Below are 22,444 nucleotides of genomic sequence, written 5' to 3'. Positions count from 1 at the left end.
ATCAAATTGTATTCCAAATTCTCCAATCCTTTGGTCCCCAAACTTCTTATACTGATTCAGCACTTTTTAACTTCGGACTCCATAGTTGGCTCTTTTTCTGAAGCTATCATTTGTTTAATTCAGAAGAAGGACAAAGACTTGCCCGAATGCAAAAATTATAGGCCAATATCCCTGATCAATACAGATTGCAAAACTTCTCTAAAGTTCTGGCACTTCGTGTCAATGATCTTACCCTTTCTCTTGTTGGCATCGAGCAGTCTGTCAATGTCAAGGGCAGTCACATCTCTGACAATTCTTGCGCCTTTTAAAATATCATTCATGAGGCTTCTCATTGTAAAAACCCCGTGGCTGTAGTTACCTTGGATGCCGAGAAGGCTTTTGATCTTGTTAAATGGGTCTTCATTTTCAGAGCCCTAAACTGACATGGTTTTGGACCCAAATTTCTTTAGTTTGTTAAAATTCTTTGCACTTCTCCATCAACCTCAGTTTTCACTAATGGTTTGCAATCTCCATACCTTCGCCCTACCAGAGGAACCAGACAGGGCTGCCCCTTATGTCCATGACTTTTTATCCTTGCTTAGGAACCATTTAAAAAATCCATTCACAGATCCGAGCTCCTTTTCAGGCTACACTCTTGATCAAATTCTTGTCAAATTCATGGACTATGCTGACAATATCTTAATCTATATTTCCAATCCTCATGTGTCTGTTCCTGAATTTCTTCAACTTAATATTGACAAACCGGAAGTAATGCCACTTAACAGGTTTTGTCTAAAAGATATGCTTAAAGACACTGGTTTTCTTTGGAGCTTTTCTAAAATTAAATGTTTGGGTATTTTATATTACCCCTCTATCAAGGATACTATTAAAACAAATGCTGAAACTTTAAAACAGACTATTTCTACCCTATCTGCTCAATAGTCACCTTTATTTCTTTCCTGGTGGGGTAGATTGGAAACATTTGAAATGATGTTCTTGCCTAATATTAATTTTCATCTACAGATGCTTGCTGTTCATTTACTACTCACTTCCTCCAGATCCATTGATGCTCTATTATGAAATTCTTATGGAACAAACGAGCTGCTCAGATCTCTGTTTCTAAACTTAAAATCTGCAAAAAGTCTGGTGGAGTCAATTTTCCTAATTTCACACCCTTAAACAGATGTGGTCTTTGTTAGGCTCTTCATCTTCCACTTCTCATCCTCATTGGCGATCCCTTGAATTGCTGCTAATTACTCCTTTTCTTTTCTCCAATTCTCTCTTATAGTTCAGAAACCCAGGTCAATGTCTTCACCTCTATTAAGGTTTACTTGTAATATTGTCGAAAAGTTTATTTGCCAGACCTATAATCCTTCCTAAATATTGCTATTAACTCCTATATGGTATAATCCCAATATCACTATAGCTCATAAAGTTCTACATTGGTCTCTTTGGCATGCTAATAGTGATAGACTTATATCTATATCCCAGATCACTCAAGATAATCAGTTCACCCCTTGAAGAATTACAATCTCGCTTTCACATTCCCTCCATGCAGCAGGTTAAATATGACATCCTCATAAATATTTTCAAAAAACAAGTCATAGATCCTTCTTTGATTCCATCTTTATTACCTATTGATTCCAATTTTTCTCAAATTACTCCATTGAAGACAAGGCTTCTTACATATACAAGCAGTTCTTTTCTTCAGATTCTGATAGGATTCAAACAAAGGTTGAAGTGTCCTAGGAACAGGGACAGTCTTCTTATTCTATGTCCTTACAGAACAAAATAGGGTACAAAATTCATCATACTTCTCAGTCTGTCAGTTCTACTTAGACCATGTTTGTCTTTTACAGCAAGTTGTTTTTAACTCCCTGCTCTCTACACAAAATGAAACTAATATCTAATAATAATTGCTGGTCCTGCAACTCCTCCAATGCAGACTTTCTTCATATGTTTTTCTTATGTTCAAAGGAGTTCTCCTTCTGGAAGCTGGTATGGCACAAATCAGCCCATTTTTTTCATTTAATACGCCTTATAGTATTGTACAGGTTTTCCTAAGGAGCTGTTCTGATCTTTGGAACTTGATTTGTTCCAATCATAGATTGGACACGTCCCATGTATCCATGTTACAAATAGCCATCAAAAGAGATTTGTTATGGCTACCTTTAACTTCCTACTTACCAAATCACAACACAATCAACATTAGAAATGTTGAAATTTTAAAACCTCCATAAACTTTCATCATATCCTTTCTTTACATACCTTTAAACAAGCCTTGTTTTTCTTTCGCTTTCATCAACACCATTACACATAAGTGTCAAACTGTCTTTCTCCTCTTTTCCTCCCATTTCATTAAAAATATTTGAAATGTTATTTGCTGCAGGTTGCAAAATTATGCTTCTACGTATATTATCTGAGATATATTTCAGTTTGTGTAGATACATTTTATGCCCTGTAAAATACAATTATCTCTCCTCTTCATCTTAATGATTGTATAACTTGGTCAAATTTCACTGTTATATAAATTTGTAATATTTGCATTTCCTCAATGTGTTCAATAAAGCTTATTAAACTTAAAAGGTCCCTAGTAAAGTGTACTACATGAGCCCAGGGCCCGTAAATTAAATGCTACTAGTGGGCCTGCAGCACTGATTGTGCCCCCCACATAAGTAACCCCTTAACCCTGTCTAAGGGCTGCCATTGCAAGGCCTGTGTTTACATTTTCTCTGCCACATCGACTTGGCATGTAAAACCCTGTTGTCAAGTCTCAACCCCCCCATTTTAACATACATGTAACCCCTAAGGTAGGCCCTATGTGACCCACTGGGCAGGATGTGGTGTATGTGGAAGGCTGGACATGTAATATTAAGTTTTACATGCCTTGGTAGTGAAAAACATCCAAAGTCGTTTTTCACTATTGGGAAGCACCCTTATCTCATAGGCCAGGATTGCAGATTCCTTAAAATACTTTTTTGCATAATTCCTGATCAGAGAGGAGTGGCTACCTCATGTTTCATATCATTGGAATGGTAATGATAAATCCTCTTATTGGTCAAGTTGGATTTGACATTGCTATTTTAGAAATACCCCTTTCAGAAAGTATGCATTTCTTTGCTCTTACTGCTCTATTTGCTTTACAGCTTGTCTCCAACCCACGGCTGGTCTTTTGCTGGGTGACAACTCCACTTGTGCATTCCATCCAGGCAGCCATAAACACAGGACACTCAGTTGCATCTGCATTCATCTGCATACTGATGGATCTTCCAGGGCAAGAAGGGTGTAGGGGCTCACACTTACATTTCAAAGGGTAGTGGCCTAACCCCACACAAGGGACTGATGACCTTCACAGATAACCTGGCAGACAGGACGGGAATGAAAGGGAACTGGTGCACTTCAGAACCACTCTTTGAAGTCTCTCCCACTTCAAAGACACATTTGGGTATAAGTATGGGGCTCTGATGCCCCTTAGATCAGACACTACAGGACTAGAAACTAAGACCCATTAGAAGAATTGCTGGGCTGCCCAAAGGACTCAGTTGCAATGCTTTTCTGGAAGGACTGCTCTGCTGCTTGTGGCCCTGCAGCCTGCTGCTCTCTGACCCTGCAAGAAGGACTCTGCCCTCTTACCAGAAGGATTTTTAAGGGTTTTCTGGCTTGCCCCCTGTTTTCCTTAGGGTCTCAGGGACATCAAAGACCTCATGAACAGCACTTCATCAGCCCCAGCGCCGCTATGACCAGGTGTAATTTTGTCACAGACTATCGTTATGGAGAGTGGTGCTTCTCTGCACCCTCCGCACCGCTCCTTTGCAGTTGTGGGCTATTGTCGCAAAATAACATTAGTGAGCTTGGTGCTACTCTGCAGCCCTTGCGCTGCTCTTCTGAAGCTGTGCCTGTTGCTATGGATTATTGCTAGAGAGAGTGGAGCCTCTCTACAGCCACCAAACCAATCTTCTGAAGTTGTGTCTACTGCCCTCGGATCATCATCATCAAGTGGAAACCTTTCTACAGCTTGTGAGCTGCTCGGCCAAGAGTTGTGTCTACCTTGGTGGATTCCTGTTAGCGAGGGTGGTGCCTCTTCCCAGCCTGTGTCGCTTTACCACTGTTGTGCCGCCTGCACCCACTGAACCCCTCTACAGATGGGACCCCGCCTGGTGGACTGCAACGAGCATCTCACGAGTAGTGTGTTTGCTCACTGACCATGTCCGGAGCCGAGTACAGTCACACTTCCCGCACAGGTTCTGACTTATTCCGGCCCGGATGCTCAGTTACTGGCCCTCTTCCCAGTGTGTGCTGTGTCACCAGCCCTCTCTTTGAGGGAAAACGCAAGTGCTCAGATCATTTCTGGACAAAACGTCTTTGTGCCAACAAAGATTCCAACTCCAGACATTTTTGGGCCATAATGAATAAACAAATTAATGGGTCAAGGGTGCTGGGCTGATGAAACATAACGGAAGCAGAATGGGCATCTTTTCTTTCTAGACACTTCTTTAACAGTGACTATTCAGCCAATACCTGATCACACGACTAAATTCTAAAATTGCCTTTAGAAAACCGATTTTTGAATTCTACATAATTTTAAAAAAATGTTAAAGTTCTGCTAAGGCCTTGGTTAAGTCCCCTTATCATCTCTTTTTTAGATTTAAGTTATTTTTAAGTTAGGATTTAGTTACTAAAAATAGTTTTTAGTTTCTAAAAAGTAATCCTAACTTTTAGTAACATAATGATAAGCTCAGAGGAAATAGTGGTGGAACTCAGCCTCACCGCTTACCTCCATCTAGGGATGGTAGAGTTAAGGTCCCTCTGTAAGTTGAAAAAGATTAAAACAGGTTCCAACCCTACCAAGGTCAAGCTCCACAAGCTCTTGGCAGAGTACACCAGGGACCACCCTGCTGAGGAGGAAGAAATCCACTCAGACAGGGAAGATGTTAGATTAAACTTGTGAAACGTATTAACAAATATTTTTACATTATATATTAATGTATAGATTTATTTTGAATGTAGAACAAAATAGAAAATGTGTCAGCACTATTAACCTAAATGTAATTAAATATGTTTAATTAGATTGACTTGTTTTTAACGTATTAACAAAATAAATCTCACCTAAAGTAGAAAAGTATACAATTTCAATTATTAAAGAATAATTATTAACAGTGATGCATAGAATTAATTGCAAGTAATTTAATTATATTTTAATTATATTTTAATAAACAATAATGTTGCACTAATGATTTAAATCAAGAAAGGTTATTAAATATGTTTCATTTTTAGACAATTTTCTAAACATTGAATTATATGTATTTATATTTGTTATTATTTTCAATAATTGAATTTAATTTAACACCAGATACAGAATCTCTTCCATTTGAGGGTGTATGCGGAATGGGTGGATGGCTTTTTAGCCTCTCTGTGGACATCCATACAGTCCTGCAGCAGGTTCAAATGTCTGTACTGCACTAGCTCAGGAGCCATGCCGCCAAATTTAAAGGGGAGAGATTGGAGTGTACCATCTCACCTCTGAACTTCGTTAGTAGGTCTGGTCTGCATGGTAGTTTGAGATGTGGACAGATGGACCGGTGAAGAAGGCCCATGAACCACCATTGACATAGCCACTCTGGAGCTTTTAGGATCATCTTGCCTCTCTAGTGGGATAGCTTTGTGAGGACTAATGGAATCAGGGGAAGTAGTGGAAAAGCACAGAGAAATCTGCCAGACTAGTTGATCAATCGAGTATTCTCCAGTGTCCCTGGCAGGAAGTACCTTGAGGTGAAGCTTCAGCAGTTTTTGTTTTCTGAGGTGGCGAACAAGTCAATGGCTGGGGTGCCCCACAGTTGAAAGATGTTGTGGACTGTGTCATCAGGTAAGACCCACTTATGGTTTTCTTGTAGAATCCTTCTGAGAGAGTCTGCCTGTGCATTTTGCACACCTGGAAGGTGAGTTGCTGTGATCGTTAGACCCCTGGCTATGAGCCATTTCCAGATTGATTGGGCCTTGTGTGATATGGGCCTGGACCTTGTCTCTCCCTGCTTGTTGAAGTACTACATGGTGGTTGCATTGTCTGTCTGAACAAGCAGGGAGTGGGATCTGAAGTACCTTTAACCTTAGATGGACTGCGCATAACTCCAGGAGATTGATATTGTGTCTCTCTCTGACAATTTACCCTAGATTTGGAAGTGATCCATTTGGCCTCCCATCCCAGCAGTGAGGCATCCATCACTATTGTTTGAGGAGGAGCCTCCTGATAAAAAAGCATCCTGTGAAGCAGGTTCCTATGAGAGCACCACCTTTCCAGGAACAGCTTTGCATGATGAGATAGTACGATCCGGTCTTGCCAATTTCTCGTTAGGTGCTACCACTGGTCCTCGAGATGTTCCTGCAGAGGTCACATGTGGAGACGAGCATTCAGTTTGAGGAAGATGTAGGAGGCCTTTGAGCTGAGGAGAGAGGATACTGCTCCCACTGTTGGATGAGAAGCTGTCATGAGAGAGTGACATTACCAAAGGATCAATAAGTGCCTCTCCTCCGAAGGGGAAACTCTAGCCTGTATTGTATTGTGTTGTTGAGCCTCCCAGATAATGTAAGGTTTGAACCAGGACAGGCGTTGATTTTGTGATATTGACATGAAGGCCTAACCTTTGAAGGAGACTGCAAGTCAGGATGTAGTGAAGCTGAGCTTCTTGAGGCATTGTAGCCTTGATTAGCCAATCATCTAGGTATGAGTAGATGGGCAGCGACCAATGTCATGCATTTGGAGAATGTTCTGGGTGCTGACTTGAGACCAAATGGAAGTACTCAGTACTGATAGTGGCCTGTCCCCACTACGAACCTCAAGAACTTTTGATGCTTTTTGGTGATTGGAACATGAAAGTATGTGTCTTGTAGGTCAATGGAGCAAAGCCAATCCCCTTGGTATAATTATGGATAGATTTGGTGTAATGACAGCATCCAGAACGTTCCTCGCCAAATCCACTTATTGGCTGTTTTGAGGTCAGGTATTGGTCTGAATTTGTTCTTGTCTTTCTTTTTCACCAGAAAATACCTGGAATAAAAGCCTGTACCTTGCTGTTGTAGAGGAACAGGTTCTGCCGCTTGCTTTTGTTAGAGGAAGAGGAAGTTAGAGGAAGTTGACTTTAGACCATAACAGAGGGAGTTGGAAACTGTACGGTTTCGGAGGGATGGACGGTGGAGGACCGGTGAACCTGAGACTATATCCATTTTGTACAATATTAAAAACCCAGGTATCTTTTGTTATGTTTTGCCACTCTACCAGATTAGAAGATATGCTCTCTCCACTGAAGTGGGTAACAGAAGAGGGGGAAGTAATAGTTCAGATGGTTGGCTGCCTCCTTGAGCAGGCTGCTGGGTGGATCTACCCCTGGTCTGCTTTCTTTCTTTGGTATGGTTGGTAAGGTTGTTGGTACACCGACCTTAATGGCTTCCCCACTGAGGGGTTTGAATCCTGTGCAAGTAGTAATGGAGTTGGTAGGGATGGAAATATTTGCTTTGCTCTCTGGGTCTTTCTAAGCCAACTGCCTTCAGAGTCTCCATTTCCACTTTCATTCTTCTCATATCATTATTGGTGTGGCTACTGTATAGAGCAGTCCCGGAGAATGGAAGATTTAATATTCTCTGCTGTGATTCTGACTTGAGTAAAGTAAGGTGAAGCCAAGAGTGCCTCCAGAGAGTAACTCTGTGGCAGTACTCATGTGCCGCTAGTAGGGAAGAATCTGCTGCAGCACTGATAATTTAATTAGAAACCATTCTTTGAGGATTTCATAATGTCCACCCCCGGGACATAGCTGTTTGCTCTGACTTGGCAGGAGCTTTGACAGCTTCTGCCAAGTCAGAGCAAAAACTCTGCTTCCAGTGGGCGGGAGCTGTCAAAGTGCTCTCGCCTCCTGGAGATAGAGGTTTCAGCTCTTTCCCTGCCCACAGAGATATGGGCAGGGAAAGAGATTAAATGATTACTCTTGAACACAGGAAGCTGCGTGTTTAGCAATAGAAATGTTTGCTCCCACAGTAGGCGCGGAGCCGACTGGGCCTGCAGGGGCATTCAGGCTCCCCGCGGTCCCCATCATGCACACTAGGTGCCAAAGTGCATCCAGGGACACATGGCCGGGCCTAGGGAGATGGAGTCCATGGGGCTGAAATCAGACCGGGCTGAGGGGCCATGTGGCCCTCTCCCCCATTGAATTGTGGTGGGCCCTAGGGAATGTGGTCCCCAGGACTGAAATTGAATGGGGAACAGAGTTTCCCTCCCCCACTGAAAACAGCCCTACACCTTCCACCTTAGTAGTATGCAAACTGCTTCCTGCCATTTGCCAGGATGATGGACAGATAACCAAAGGGGCCCCCCAGTGTGTTTTTCCTGTCTGGTGGTTTTGGCACTATCACACCCTGACCCCTTAGCTCTTGTGGTGGGGTCCCAGAGGACTGCCCTCCCACCCCCGGGCTAAAAAGCATTTGTTTAAAAAATGTACGGCAGGGGTCGCTGCAGATCCACGGATCTGCAATACATTTTAAAAAACACTGTGCTTCGTCTTTTCTATGTTCCCGGCCAAGTCCTGAGAGCATTGTTTATTTCTAATGGGGGTGCCCCGTAGCCCCAGGGACTACTACCTCCTAGGGTTAATTGTTTTATTTCTGTGGGAGAGCCCCGTTGGCCTCCCCCACAGCCCGGGGGCTGCCAATTCCCGGGGGCTTTAAGCAAGATTAATGTGGGGGGGACATGCCTGGCCACCCCAAAGCCCGGGGGATCACCACCTCCCCAGAACTTTAAACAATGAATCCATAGTGGGCACCCCCCCGCAGCCCCAGGAACTGCCACCTCCCCAGGGCTGTCTTTAAATTATGTGCAGGGGGCCATGGGGGTCTCTCCCCATTGAGGAGTGACTGATGTCCCTCAAGACCACCAACCCCCACGGCCGGCTCATGCTATGTCCTGGGGTGCCCACCCAGGGACAAAGCTGTTTGCTGTTGCAGCCAAGTCACACTTCGCATTATGACAGTGGGTCCTGCCAAACAAGTACTGCTGTCAGAATGTGGAGTTTTCATTTGTCTGCCCTGCATGCAGATATGCATGCAGGGAAGGCAGATGAAAATATTGCTCCAGCAAGCAGGGAGCTGCTGTTAAAAGCAGCTGCCTGCTTGCTGGAGCAATGGGACCATGGGGGAGGCCGTAAGGCTCCCCCCAACGGTCCCAGACAGCCAACAAAGAGACAAAAATGAAAAGCAGAAGAGTATAGCGTAATGGTGAAAGTTGCAGACATTCACACTGAGAGTTCAGGGTTTGATTCCAGGGGTAATCATTTCCCTTCTTTATTTCTTTTTTCAACTGCAAATGCTTAAGGCTCATCTTTTTAAATGACAAATACATTTTTATTTTCAAATTGTGCAGAAATATCCCATTTTAAGAATATCATACATCACAACCTAAAAACTCTATAACTCTATCTCTCTCCCTCTTTTTCTCTCTCTCTCTTTCAATCTCCTTCTCCCACTCACAGACCCACTCAGTCCTCCGCACCCACTCAGACCCTTGTGCACCCACTCACAGCCCCAGTCAGACCCTCACACACCCACTGACAGATCCATTCAGACACTTATGCACCCACTCACAGACCCATTCAGACTCTCACACACCCACTTACAAACCTACTGACACCCTCATGCACCCACTCACAGACCCAGGCACACACCAATGCACTCACTAAAACACTGATGTACACACTCTCACACCCAGACAGACAATTTCACCCCCAGATACACCCTTTCACACGTATTCTCACACCCAGAGAGGTTGCGACCAACTCTCGCCACGCACTGCTAAAGGGCCATGCGCAGCATGGAGTTGGATAGTTAGGAGTGTTGGCTGCAGGGTCTGGCTGCAGGCCAGGTCTTGCAGGCAACCTCTGCTTTGCCCGGGCAAAGGGCCGAGCATGGTGTAGGGTTGGGTGCTTATAGGGGGTTGTGGTTGGATTGACCACCTCAGAAATTCATTGAAAAAAAAGGGTTACAGGGACGTTATAGTTAGGCCCATATTTTAAATCTACAAAACCATAGAAATTCATCAGTTAAAGTTTGAGTGAATTTCTATGCTTTTTTAAATTCTATTTCCTAACTATAACGCCTCAGTAGCCTTTGATTTATTTCAGTCAATATATATACATATACATATATATATATACACTGAAAAAAAACAAAGGTTATCAGGATGTTATAGTTAAGTTCTGAATTTATTCGTGCAAAACCTTAGAAATTCAACATTTATAGTTACAGTTTTTTCAAGTAACTATAACTCGTGCCCCCGCCGTGCGCAGTTTTTTATGAACAATTTACAACAAATGTTGCAGTGAGATTACCAATGATGTTGTAAAACATGTCATGAATGCTGTAATATCTGGGGTAATTAGCAGTGCATAGCTAGGGCACGAGTTAGAGTTACCTTAGGGCATGAGTTATAGTTATTTGAAATAATTATAAATACAGCTGGTGAATTTCTAAGGTTTTGTAATTTAAAAACCAAACTATGACGTCCCTGTAACCTTTGTTTTTTTTAAGTGAATTTCTATGTTTTTTTAATTCTATTTCCTAACCAGAACGTCACTGTAACCTTCGGTTTGTCACTTAATTTCTATGTTTTTTTTAAACATATATTGATTTCATTACTATACCTTAATCCAACCACTGCCACAGTGGTAATTGGACGCACGTGCCTGTCCTGCAGCCGGGCCTTGTGGCCAACCCCCTAAAACCACCAAACCTTGTGTCGTACACGGCTTTTGGCCATGATCAGTGCAGTTAACCCCCTATCCACCCAACCCTGAGAGAGTAAGAGAGTGAGAGAGTGAGAGAGTGAGAGAGTGAGAGAGTGAGAGAGTGAGAGAGAGAAAAAGTGAGAGATTGATAGAGAAAGAGCAATTTGGGCTTTGATGAATGTTATACTTAGAATGGGATATTTCCGGACAAATTGAAAAGAAAAATGTTTCTGTCAGTTAAAAAGAGTGAGGCCAAATTTTTCAGCAGTGTTGAGTAAATTATGCAGCAAGAACAGGCAAATTATGCAGCATAATCCGGCACATTTTGTATTGATATAACTTCATTATTTCATCCTCTTTAAACTTGGTAGCTCTGTCTGGGCATTGGTTGTACCTCATTAGTACCAGTTTAACATCACAAAATAGCAATAAGCAACAGAAAGATGACCAGTCCAGCTTTGCAAAGGGCCTTCTATGGCGCAGCAACACGTCACTGCAATTCTAGTAGGTTTTGATCTGTTTGAGCTAGAAATACATTCTTTTTTTGTACAAATCTGCAGATTATACGGCAGATGATGGATAATGTGGTAAATGCAGAAAGTCTATACTTATATGAAAATCACAGTGATGGCACAATCACATAAAACCAGTGGCCTTGGCTATGACATTCAACCCACTGATTTTGTGGGGAAAAACCCTTCAATGTTCCATCACTAGAAATCCGATACTAGGATTGAACCTTCAGCCTACTGAGTAAAAGCACAAGCCCTTGTCCAATAAGCCAGAAGTTACCCTGTTCTGCTTAGCATCCACATGTAACTATAACATTCTTACCAAGCATCTGAATCCGAGTTCCAAGATGGCTGCCAACACTTCCTGGCTGAAGTGTTGGCAGCCAATCAGAGCTCTGCATTTCCCTGCACAAACTCATTATTCGCGAATCCTTTGCCAACCTAGATATCTAAATTTAGATTCTTTCAATATTTCAAAAAATACTGAACAGATTAACACCAAGTAAAAGAAAACACTCTTTCTGGATCAAGAGCTACCTTTCTTCCAAATTTGATGTAATTCCGTCCAGCAGTTCAGGCTGTAGTCGTGTTTAAAATCGCAATGGGAATTATAATGGGGAATGCAAATTTTTTGACCGCCCCTTTTTCTTGGTCTCTGCTTGATGCATCACCCCCAAACGTCCTATGTACAGTATGATTCACTGGAGCACTTTTTCTGAAAGTTTTGTGAAGATTTGTCCAATGGAGCAAAAGATATACGCGAGTCAAAACGCTTTTTCAAAGGGAACATAGTCCTAACTATAACTACCTACTGGTGTCTGCCAGTTGGTAACATATATATATATATATATATATATATATATATATATATATATATATATATATATATATATATATATATATATATATATCTGGAATCTCGATCAAAAATTAAATAAAAAATTAAATGAATGCCAATGATGACATCTATATCAGCATTACATTTGCTTGAGTGAGTTTCTACACCAGACCCAAGCTATGTCCCCAATGTGTACCTTACCTGGAGGACCCCCTGATGATCGAGGTGAACTGGGGGGCAACCGGTCAGAGCCGACTGGAAGCCGTGTGGGACTGGCTGGCATTCGTGCAGGACTGGTTGGCAACCGGGCAGGGCTGGAAGGTGTTGCTGGTGAAGGAGTCTTTACTTTGGTGCTAGGAACTGGCTTCACCATGGCCACTGTTTCCTTGGGCATCTTAAAAACAAGTAAGCATAAAAAAAGTGTACATGACCAAGTAAACTTACAAATTACAAAACTTAAAAAATCATCAAAACTGGCAAATTCTTCGACTGAAATTGTAACTCTACAAAAACAAATCAGACTTTAGACTGCACTGGAAACGCTTGGAAAGTCATGGCCTGGACTACCAGAAGGAGTTGTGATGCCATATCAATTGCAGACTTTGCTATACAAGTGCTAACTCAAAATAACAATAACAATAACTGTAAGATACCTCTCAAAGACAACCTACATTATTTCTGTGGACCTGCTTTTGGAAACATAATTAACTGGAAATTTGAAACTGGTTGTAAATTCCCACACACATTCATGCACTGCTAGTTGTGCACGCACAATTGTATGCAGTGCACATATATGCCTTCAAACTGAGATTTCTTGTCAGAACACTTTTTTCTTTCTTTTTTCCTACATGGGAAAATGATTTATCTTTTTGGTTTAATTCCATCTGCTGCACTACCTCCACAATTGTAGGGTTTTATGTATGATCCCTACCTTGAAAACAAATTTACTTGTGCTCTTAATAGCAGAAAAATCTCTGACCTTTTATTTAGGGTGTCAGTTTGCTTATGGGTGACTTTTCCATTGTACGTATGTGTGGTATTTCAAAGGTGTGTGTGTGACACTTTGAGTGACACTTTATAGTTAAATAGGAATGACATAAATAGCAGAAATTACCCCTTCTTTGGAATGTTACATTCTAGAAACTGCTTTACAATAACTACAACAGTCCTGAAGTGCTTATGATAGGTTACTTACCTATCCCTTTCTAAATGTGATACAAACACATGGCTACTGTGGTACCTCTGGGTCCCTTTGTACCACTGGGTTGGTAAAATATTTTGGTCCAGAGCCGTGACAGATCCTGTCAAAAATACTACTCACACCAGCAGACATGTGCAGTTGTGGATCGTCCCCCCCACAGACTTTCAATGCTTTGTTGCCTTTGTGTTGTGAGTATCATGAAGTGCACATGCTTCTAAATGCCAGTCAGGGAAGTGAAGAGGCCTTTCTTTGGCTCTGGCAGTAGGCAAGCCCATGACCTGATTTACAGCTGAGCACAACCGAAAAACTCCAGGAGGAGGCGCCAAACCCAGAGAAGAATCTACCTGTGGCACTCCTCCCCACCATACTGTTAGTAAAGTGAAGGATATTTTGACCAATAGGCATCCTTTTACCGTAAATCAGCTTCACGAGGAGCTGGAAGGTGCCCCAACACCACCCACCTCAATCCAGGTCCAGGTTGTTGGAGTCCATGAAATCTCTGGTAGTGCCCAGAGGGGACCAAGCTAACATCACAGCCATATATATAAAAATAAATTACCAAAATTGTACATGTAAATCAAAGTCATCTTTACCTTGTGGCTACAGGCCATGAAACTGACACCCTCCTCCTGCTTTGCCCTCTCCATCCTTCACCTCTCTCCATCTCTTCCTCTGTCATCTCTTGCCTTCCCACCTTTCTTTTCCCCATCTCTTGCTCTTTCTCATCAGCCACCCTATCTTTCTTCTCACCATCTTCTTCCCCTTCCGTATTTTCTCTTTTTCCTACTTTTGTCTTTTCTTCCGCTTTCCATCACTGTTTCTCTAGCTCCATTGTCCTCCCGCTACATTCTATTCTTTCTCCTTCTTCCTCATCTTTGTCTCACTTCCCCGAATCTGCCTCTCCCTCATCCTTTTCAGTCATACTAATGTACTCCTCTCTCCCCTGAGCCATATATCTCCACACTGGCTTTCTCTCTCCACGCTCCATTTTTCTCTTAAAACTTTAGTCACCCTCGACTTATTCATCAGTTTTCCCTGTCTCTTGTTTGTGCCTCTCTCCTGGAACCAGTCTCATCTTTTTGTCTCTTTTCCTCTCGTCTCCTTTCCAGGCTCTTATGTTTTCGCTACTATATCTTCTATTTGCCTATCCTCCAGTCTATTCTCTTTCATTGTTTTTTCCTCTGCGTCATTCACTTTTTTCTCCTCCGTCCCTTCACTTTTTTCTCCTCCGTCCCTCCACTTTTTCTCTTCCCTTTGTATTACCTTCCCTCATCTCGCTTTTTCCTCCGTTGTCACTTTTGATATTACATCACAAAATAAAATTTACTTTGGCCATATCACTTGGTTGCACTGTATACATATTGGTTCATTTAGTCAAAAAACATACCTCGATTGGGTCAGTAATTACATCTGAGAAAATAATGATTTAGATATAGATTATCAGGATTAGTATTGTTCACACTAGCTACTGAGACTTTAAAAACACTGCACCCACAATGAAGTGGGCTTGGTAAGCATATGAATACATTTGCCCAAGGCTTTCTTTTTATTTGGGTGCAGGATGCCAGTGTCAGTCAATGATGCTGCTCAGTTTCAGAAAATATAGCACTGGGCTGTGACATAGTAGGTGCAATACTGTGCTGTGACACAGAATGCACAACTGAGTCTTTGTTACTTTTACCACTATGTGGGTGGCATTCAGCAGAGAGGTCGAGACAGTCAATACCTCCACTCCTCTCCACACATCAACTTGCACAATGAGGCACCGCTTAAACAGTATTAGTGTATTCATAGCAACCTCACCTCAACTTGACCCCAGCCTCTACCTGCATACCTAGCCGCAGAAGTGAAATTCAGTGTAGGCATAAGAACGATGTGTTGAGTGTCTCAAATAGTAGTAATACAAACAAAAGGAGTTCCAATGGTGTGGGTAATGCACTTCATGCGGTAATGTAGACACCAGCACTAAAGTGCGCTAGCTTAACCCCTATTGCGTGGTACTTAGCAAGGATGGTTGGCTATGTAAATGTTTGTGAATACCTGTAAACATGTCACTTTGTGAATCGTCCCAAATTTTCATGCTGATCCTGTCTTGGAACACATTCTCTACCCCTGGAGAAGTGCTGCCCAAGATACATGCAATGCTGGTGTAATATTACTTGTGAATGAATGTCTTTACAAGTATATAGCCTTGAATCTTGTTTTGTGAATGGTAAAGGTGGCTTGAAACTTATGAAAAAGGAACTTTGCATACGTAAGTTGAACATACCAGCGCAGATATATTTTGAGATTCAGGATGTAATGTCAATGGAAAACTGATTGAATTGTAGTCCATGTTCAATTTGGGCAGTCTAACATATTAAAAAAAAAAATTTCCCCGTAGAATGTTTCAGCCACATCAAGCACGGAAGCTGCAAAATTCCATCTCTTCTGTGACTGGTAGCATGGAGTTTATAAAAGAACAAGTTACTCTACAGTAAATATAGTATCCTGTCGAGAAGTGAAAGTGGATTAGCAAAACCTGGATATTCAGACATGCTAGGTAAAATTCCTTCTTGTTATGAATGGGTTATTTTGTTCAGATTTTTCTGACAGGGAAAACAGGCAACCTCATGGTACCTTTGGAGCACTGAGAAATTATAGGCAGGTAGATATGGCTACAACAAGAGCAGGATTTAGAATGTCACTGTAAACATGGGGAGCATTTTGCACCACAGTAAAAATGATGGTCTGATCTATAGCCCTGCAGTCTCAGTCTTCTTCAAATATGAATTGCCACATTGTGTCACAGATGACATATCAAAGTACACTCAGTAATTATTTGTGACTGCTTAGACATAAATTTAAGTTGCTGCTCGAACTATTGCTCATATCAGCACTGCCCACAACATCAGTGGTTTCATAGTCTCTAGTAGAACATGCAATTAGAACTTCAGACACTCGAGAACAAAACTGATTCGCAATTAAAAACCTTTTGTTTGGTGACACAACTCGCCCTCTACACAGCTCATTAATGACAGCAGAATAAGCAATAAAGTGCTGTAAAGTCTGTCCAAAAGTCTTTACTACTAGCAGCAAACTGGAAGATTCCCTCACTGCCAGCCTTTCCATTGTGGTCTGACCAGCATAGAAAAGCTGGCACTGAGGGTGTCTGAGGGCCACAGAGAGGGCCATGGGCAGTGCAGGCCCCCCCCTGGCCAGCATCCTTGGAATGCACCCTGTCTGCTTTGCAGACAATGTGCATTAAGTGGGTGCTGGTCGGCCTGTCTGCTACTAGATAGCACTCAGCTCATTTAAGGGTACTGATGCTATCTCGTAGCACTGTTACTGCCTGTATGACCGGCATGAATGCTCTATTGCAATGTTCCCTTCAGTCAGACTGGCGGGAACATTGTAATAGGATGGGGAGACGCCACCGCAGATTTGGCAGTCCAGCGGAGGGAGCACCAAACTTGTAATTAAGCCGTTAGTCTTGGATGGATAACATTAAGAGATGAATGCTGGAAACTAAATATCAACAGGTTTTGATGGGAAGAGGACTTTACTCTTTGAACCACAAAGAACCGGGAGATAGAATGGTGGAAAGCACCAAAGCAAAGTACTTAGGTGAAGGGCAGTTATTTTATCCCAGCTGAGAACCTTAATGAACATCTATTTGGGGTTCAAACAGAATATTCATTAAATACTTTTCTACTGATTTAACAACTCACTGGAAAAAAGCGCTATGTTTTTTTAATACATGCAATTTTTTTGGGACAGCTTGGTAGACATAGAAAGAGTAATATTTGCATAATGCATAAAAAAACATGAGGTTATAAAGTACCACATAACTATACTCATGTTGAGGTCCTACTTACCTTAAAAATGGATGAAATTGAGGACCTTGGCAGTGACTGAGCGAGAGGATTAACAGAACATCAGAAGGATGGAGACAGGACCAAAGCATGCTTTTTGGTATTGGAATAACAATCCTGAAAAGTTCCATTTGCCAAACCCTGATACTTGGGAGGCAGAGGTGCAGCTAGGCACTGCTCCAAAAGGGTGCTTGATGTTTTCCTTGCTCTGAAATGGCAGATATGAGCTGTACTGGCCTGCAGAAAATTGGCATTTAACTCACTGCAATGAAGTACCGATACCACGACTAGACTCATTTAAAGCAACAAAGACTACTGTCTATGCAGACTGTAGCATATTCTAACAGGTGAACAATGGTAAGAAGGAAAGGGGCAAACAAATAAACAAGGTGCAAAGGCAGCTGACCACTCGTGCTTTGCAGAGGTCCACCAAGCCTCTTTCCTCTTTTTGAATTTCAATTTTATGTGAAATTAATCATAGGCAGCTAAAAACCTCTGCATGGAAATTCTGATCACATGAAAACATAGGATCAGAACAGATCTCAGTGGTATCTGGTAGGACAATGTTTTTTTGCAAGTTAAGATTATTTGCAACTCATCTGCAATCTCTTACTAGATTGTGGGCCACATTACTAGTTTGGCGGTCCCACCACAGGACTGCCAAACTCACAGGGAGGATGCCACCTCCATAGCAGTGACGCTCCCCGAGTGTATTACAATGTTCTCACCGGGCTGACGGCAGGAACATTGAAATGAGCATTCCCACCAGGATGACTAGCAGGAATAGTGTTAGGATATTGGCCTCCAGCACCACAGGAATGCGCACTGTCTGCAAAGCAGACAGTGCGCATTCCCAGGATGCTGGGCAAGGGGGGCTCCTACACTGCCCACGAGATGGTCATGGGCAGGGGCCCCCTTGTGGCCCCCAGCACTTTCTTTCCACTAGCATGTTCACGGCGGGGATGGCGGTCCCTCACCGGTCGACCAACAAAATTGCAATTTGGAGGACACTGCGAGTTTGGCAGTCTCATGACCACCAAACTCGTAATGAGACCATAAATTATTTGAAGCATGGGTTGGCAATGCAAAATAAATAACACATTTAGCTTGTGCAGTAAAGAGGAATTTAAGGTGCACACCGTCAATCCCCGTTGAAAGTGCAGTGAGGTATCCCTTGATATCCTTAACGCTCACTGGATTCACCACTAGGAAAGAAAATGTTTCCAATGACTTGCAAAGTAAATGCCTGTTCCTGAACCCATTTATGCATTTTAAACCAATATGTATGGAGCTCCTATGAAATGGTAACTAGCTGTTTCAAGGATTTAGACAGTTTTAATTTCAATAAGTAACTTTCGCGTAGCATGTAAACTTCTCTATGTTGTATTAATATTTCTCAAACGTATTTCCTCTGATAAACTTTGATGTTCCAGTCTCTTTAAATAAAAAACAAATGTTACGTACTGTTGGAATGTATGACATGTTGGAGACTTGAACTGGAGGTGGTCGTGCACCTATCTGTCCCTTCAGGATCATCAATGCCTCATCATGGGGATTCATTTTCTTCACAAATACTTTCCCAGCAACCTTCCTGTGAACACAAGAATGTTTTTTGAGCAATCAACATTATGAGTGGGCCTTTGTTTTACAATTCACAAACTGATAACAGAATGCATTGCTACAAATCTGGAGCCCTAACTGGAAAACCTCCTTACTTATTCTGATGAAAGCTCTCAAAATGGCCCCAAGTACCTGTCTGTGGCCCATCGCACTGAACACAAAACAAAAAATTGCTCGTGATTATGTTCAATAACATTATTTCAACATTATTTTCACGGTACAAATGTCCTATTAGAGTCAATCGCCTAGATGAACTTACCAACAAACCTGTGGCAAACCTTCACAATTTTCTAGAGCTCCAGTATTCTAGCAACAGTGGGTATGCTATCAACTATTGATAATCTGTTAAGTACTAATTACCTGTTTTAGACACAGATTAAGTCTCAAATGATGCTTATTTATGCAATAAGGAGAACATCAGTAAGCCAGGAAAAGTGTATAATGTAATTCACCTAATGGAATCACCTTTGGACGCTGCCCTATCTTTTTGTAATACTGAACACTTAGTAATGAGATTCCATCTATTTACAGTACTCCCATGTTTACTAGGGAACTTAACTACCAGGACTTAACGTGATTTGTCCAGCGTCATACAATGTGGATCCAACACTAGAACCCATGTCTCCTGGTATTAAAGATGTTACAGTATCTACTACAACATATCTATAGAGCTGCATGTCATCAATTTATGTTCTCAATTGTTACACATCAAATAATACTTATTCCACAACAACTTTGATGAAAGTGCATGCATTAATGTAAAAGTAAGGTGTACTTAGCTCCCCTCTATTGTTCCTTAGCCAAAACTCTAAATTACTTTTTCAATAACCTATAAAGGACTTCAGTCTATTTACCTTGAAATGACTGCCACCAATGCACATAACTTTGACTAATGGCTCATGGTGAGGACATGTCCACTCAAAGTCATGTGCCAAACCTGTACAACAGCACTTACCACCCTATGAGAGGCCTTTCTGTAACCCAGATCTGAGACCAAGGAGAACACCATCACAGTTATCCTTAACTGCTTGGCATGGTGGGCAGATTGCGCAGGAGCACACCAATGATGAGAAGTCTGGGACAGTGATGCAAAGGTTTACAGTGTTGCCAGTTGTTGCTGTTTGAGGTATCACTTTTCAGTTTTTATTTTAAAGACAAAACTATCACACAGGCCTGGGTACAGTCAAGTTTACTGCAGCAGTAGATGACTTATCCAAGACAGTTGGTCCTTTCATTGGACATAAGAGCTGCATTGAGGGAAAGTTACATTAAGTGAAAGACACCCGAGTAAAACAAAAAACTATACAACCAACGTTTCCACCAGGTATTGTTATGTGTACATAAAATGGGTCAACTGTGCCTCAGTTATTTCTTTTAGAGTGGCTGGTCTATCTTGGGTTATTAAACATTCCTATGTCACAGTAGTAGATGCTACTATGTTCAAGTACTGCATTTTATTAAAAAGGTGTGGGCCATTTGCTTCCTAAGATCTGTGATCCTCCTAGGGCAACAGTAAGTCTTGCATCTATAAGGAGGGATTTGGTCAAAGTATTTGTTACGAGAACTGATACTTTTCTTTCTGTTTGTCAGGGTCAAAACTTTGCAGAGCGTTACATAGTAATTTTCCCCATTATCGTAGGTTTTGGCGGCATATCGTGGATATACCAGAGGGTTGAAGTAAATTTATATAAACTACAACTAGAACCATTTACACCCCACCACCCGTCGAAATGTGATGTGTGATGTACAATAATTACCCAATGTAACACTAGGGCGTGTGGCTAACAATACTGGATGTGTGCCCAAAAGCAGTGAGATGTCTTTCCATTATCTCCTCAACTTTCGTCCTGCTAAACAATCTTTGGTAATCAAAAAATCCTCTGACTAAGGCAGGCTCAGAAGCAATTGTATGTAAAATCTTCCCAGGAACACCAACAGTATTAAGATGTACTGAACTTGCCTGGCTTGGATATGCGAGAAATTCTAGTGCTTCCTGGATGAATATTTGCATGTAAGCTTTTGCCTAAGCCTGTGGGAAGTTATGCACTTTCCCTACTTTTGTTCAGATCGGAGTGGGAATAGTACATCAAACCATTCCAAATTGTAACACTTTCCCTGTTTATTTTCACATTGCAGTGGGAATATTAAATTTGACCTCTCCAATGTCCAACACTTTCCCTGCTGTTGTTTAGAGTGGAGGGGGAATAGTAGGTCTAACCCCTCCAAAGTTTTCTGTTTTTGCTTACGTTGGACTGTGAATAGTAAGTTCACCCCCTACAATGTCCACCACTTGCCCTACCTTTGGTTAAGTTGGATTTAGAATAATAAGTTGGAATCCTTCAAATTTCAACAATGTCTATACTATTATTTAGTTTGGCTTGTCCTTTTTATTTTATTTTTATTTTTTTAATTAATAAATTACTTATTATAACTACTCTGCATTTTTTTTATTTTGTTGGTTTTGTATTACTTTTTTCATTACATTTGATATGCTTGTTAATTTCATTATTTTTAATATAAATAAGAATTGTAACTCTTTTAATTGTTTATATTTTTTAAGTACGTATATACTTATCTGTATTCTTTTACATAGATATATTGAAATAATGTTTTCATTTATTTGGATTTACTTTATGATTTTACACTTTAATATTTTAAATAAATGACATATAAATATATGTAAACTCAATATTTCTGTTGACAATATTTTTGGCACAATATTTGTGAGCTACTATACTTCTGCAGACAATATTTTGTCATACAACTTCTTTTATCATGACTAGTAACTGAAACAACTATTTCTAGCTGTTGAAATCTAGCACACATGACTTACACAGATTTTTGTTTTTTTACCCTAAATGATAGAAAAGGAGATGTAGTGAGCTCTAATGCAAACCACAGATAGGCAGATTTCCAGGTTTTGTTATTTGTTTTGTTATTTTAAGGGCTGTGTGCATGCATTCACTGTAAATACCTCTTTTTCACCAAAATAATAATTGGAACTTATATATGCATACAATCAAATAAATGTGAATATTTGTAATTTGGGAGGAATGTTTAAAAAATAGAATGGTAGACAGCTGTTAGAATGTAATAGGACTAGAGACCTCATTACAAGTTTGGTGGGCCGACTGTTGGCCCAGCAGACATGTGTGGAGGAGATTACCTCGCAGCTGACGGGTTCCCCCCGGCCCTATTACAAGGTCTTCACTTGGCTGACCTGCAGAAATCTCCAAAATCTGAGGTTTCTGCCTGTCAGCCCAGTTAAAACCATGTGGCGGCATTAGCCTTGGCTCTTCAGGGAGCAGACCAATACCACTGCACAGAGATTGCCCCTAACATCCTCACAATGTGCACTGTCTGCCGTAATAGACAGTGCGCATTACAAGAGTGCTGGGCAGGGGGCCCCTGCATTGCTCAACCAGTGGGCCCCAGGAATGCCTTTTGCCAACCTTTTCATGATGGGCATCCCTCCATGAAATGGCTGGTGGAAAGAGGACTTGTGATCAGTATGGTGGGGCTGAACTTAGTACCACCATTGCTGACCACGACTACGGCTGCCGCCACCCCGTTGGGAACCACGTTCTTGGCAGAGGCAGTGGTCTCTTTGCGGTCTGACCACCAAAATCATAATCTAGCTGTCGGACTGCCAAGAGTGCGGAGGTCCAACCTCGTGGTCT

At 41.6% G+C, this 22,444-nt stretch overlaps 1 protein-coding gene across 1 annotated transcript in view; it reads right to left on the bottom strand.

Moving 5' to 3' along the window:
• The window catches only part of MYO15A (myosin XVA), a 761,224-nt gene that overhangs the window by 282,735 nt on the left and 456,045 nt on the right, over positions 1–22,444 (bottom strand). Inside the window, exons 44-45 of the mRNA XM_069212299.1 lie at positions 18,609–18,735; positions 12,291–12,483 (exon numbers count right to left, since the gene is read on the bottom strand). Coding sequence (XP_069068400.1) covers positions 12,291–12,483; positions 18,609–18,735 — 320 coding nt within the window. The remainder of the gene's footprint in view (positions 1–12,290; positions 12,484–18,608; positions 18,736–22,444) is intronic.

This window comes from Pleurodeles waltl, chromosome 10 (genome assembly GCF_031143425.1).
Source record: "Pleurodeles waltl isolate 20211129_DDA chromosome 10, aPleWal1.hap1.20221129, whole genome shotgun sequence".
NCBI classification, from domain to species: domain Eukaryota; kingdom Metazoa; phylum Chordata; class Amphibia; order Caudata; family Salamandridae; genus Pleurodeles; species Pleurodeles waltl.
The sequence above is the reverse complement of the archived record's forward strand: the minus strand, read 5'-3'. Positions and strand labels throughout refer to the sequence as shown.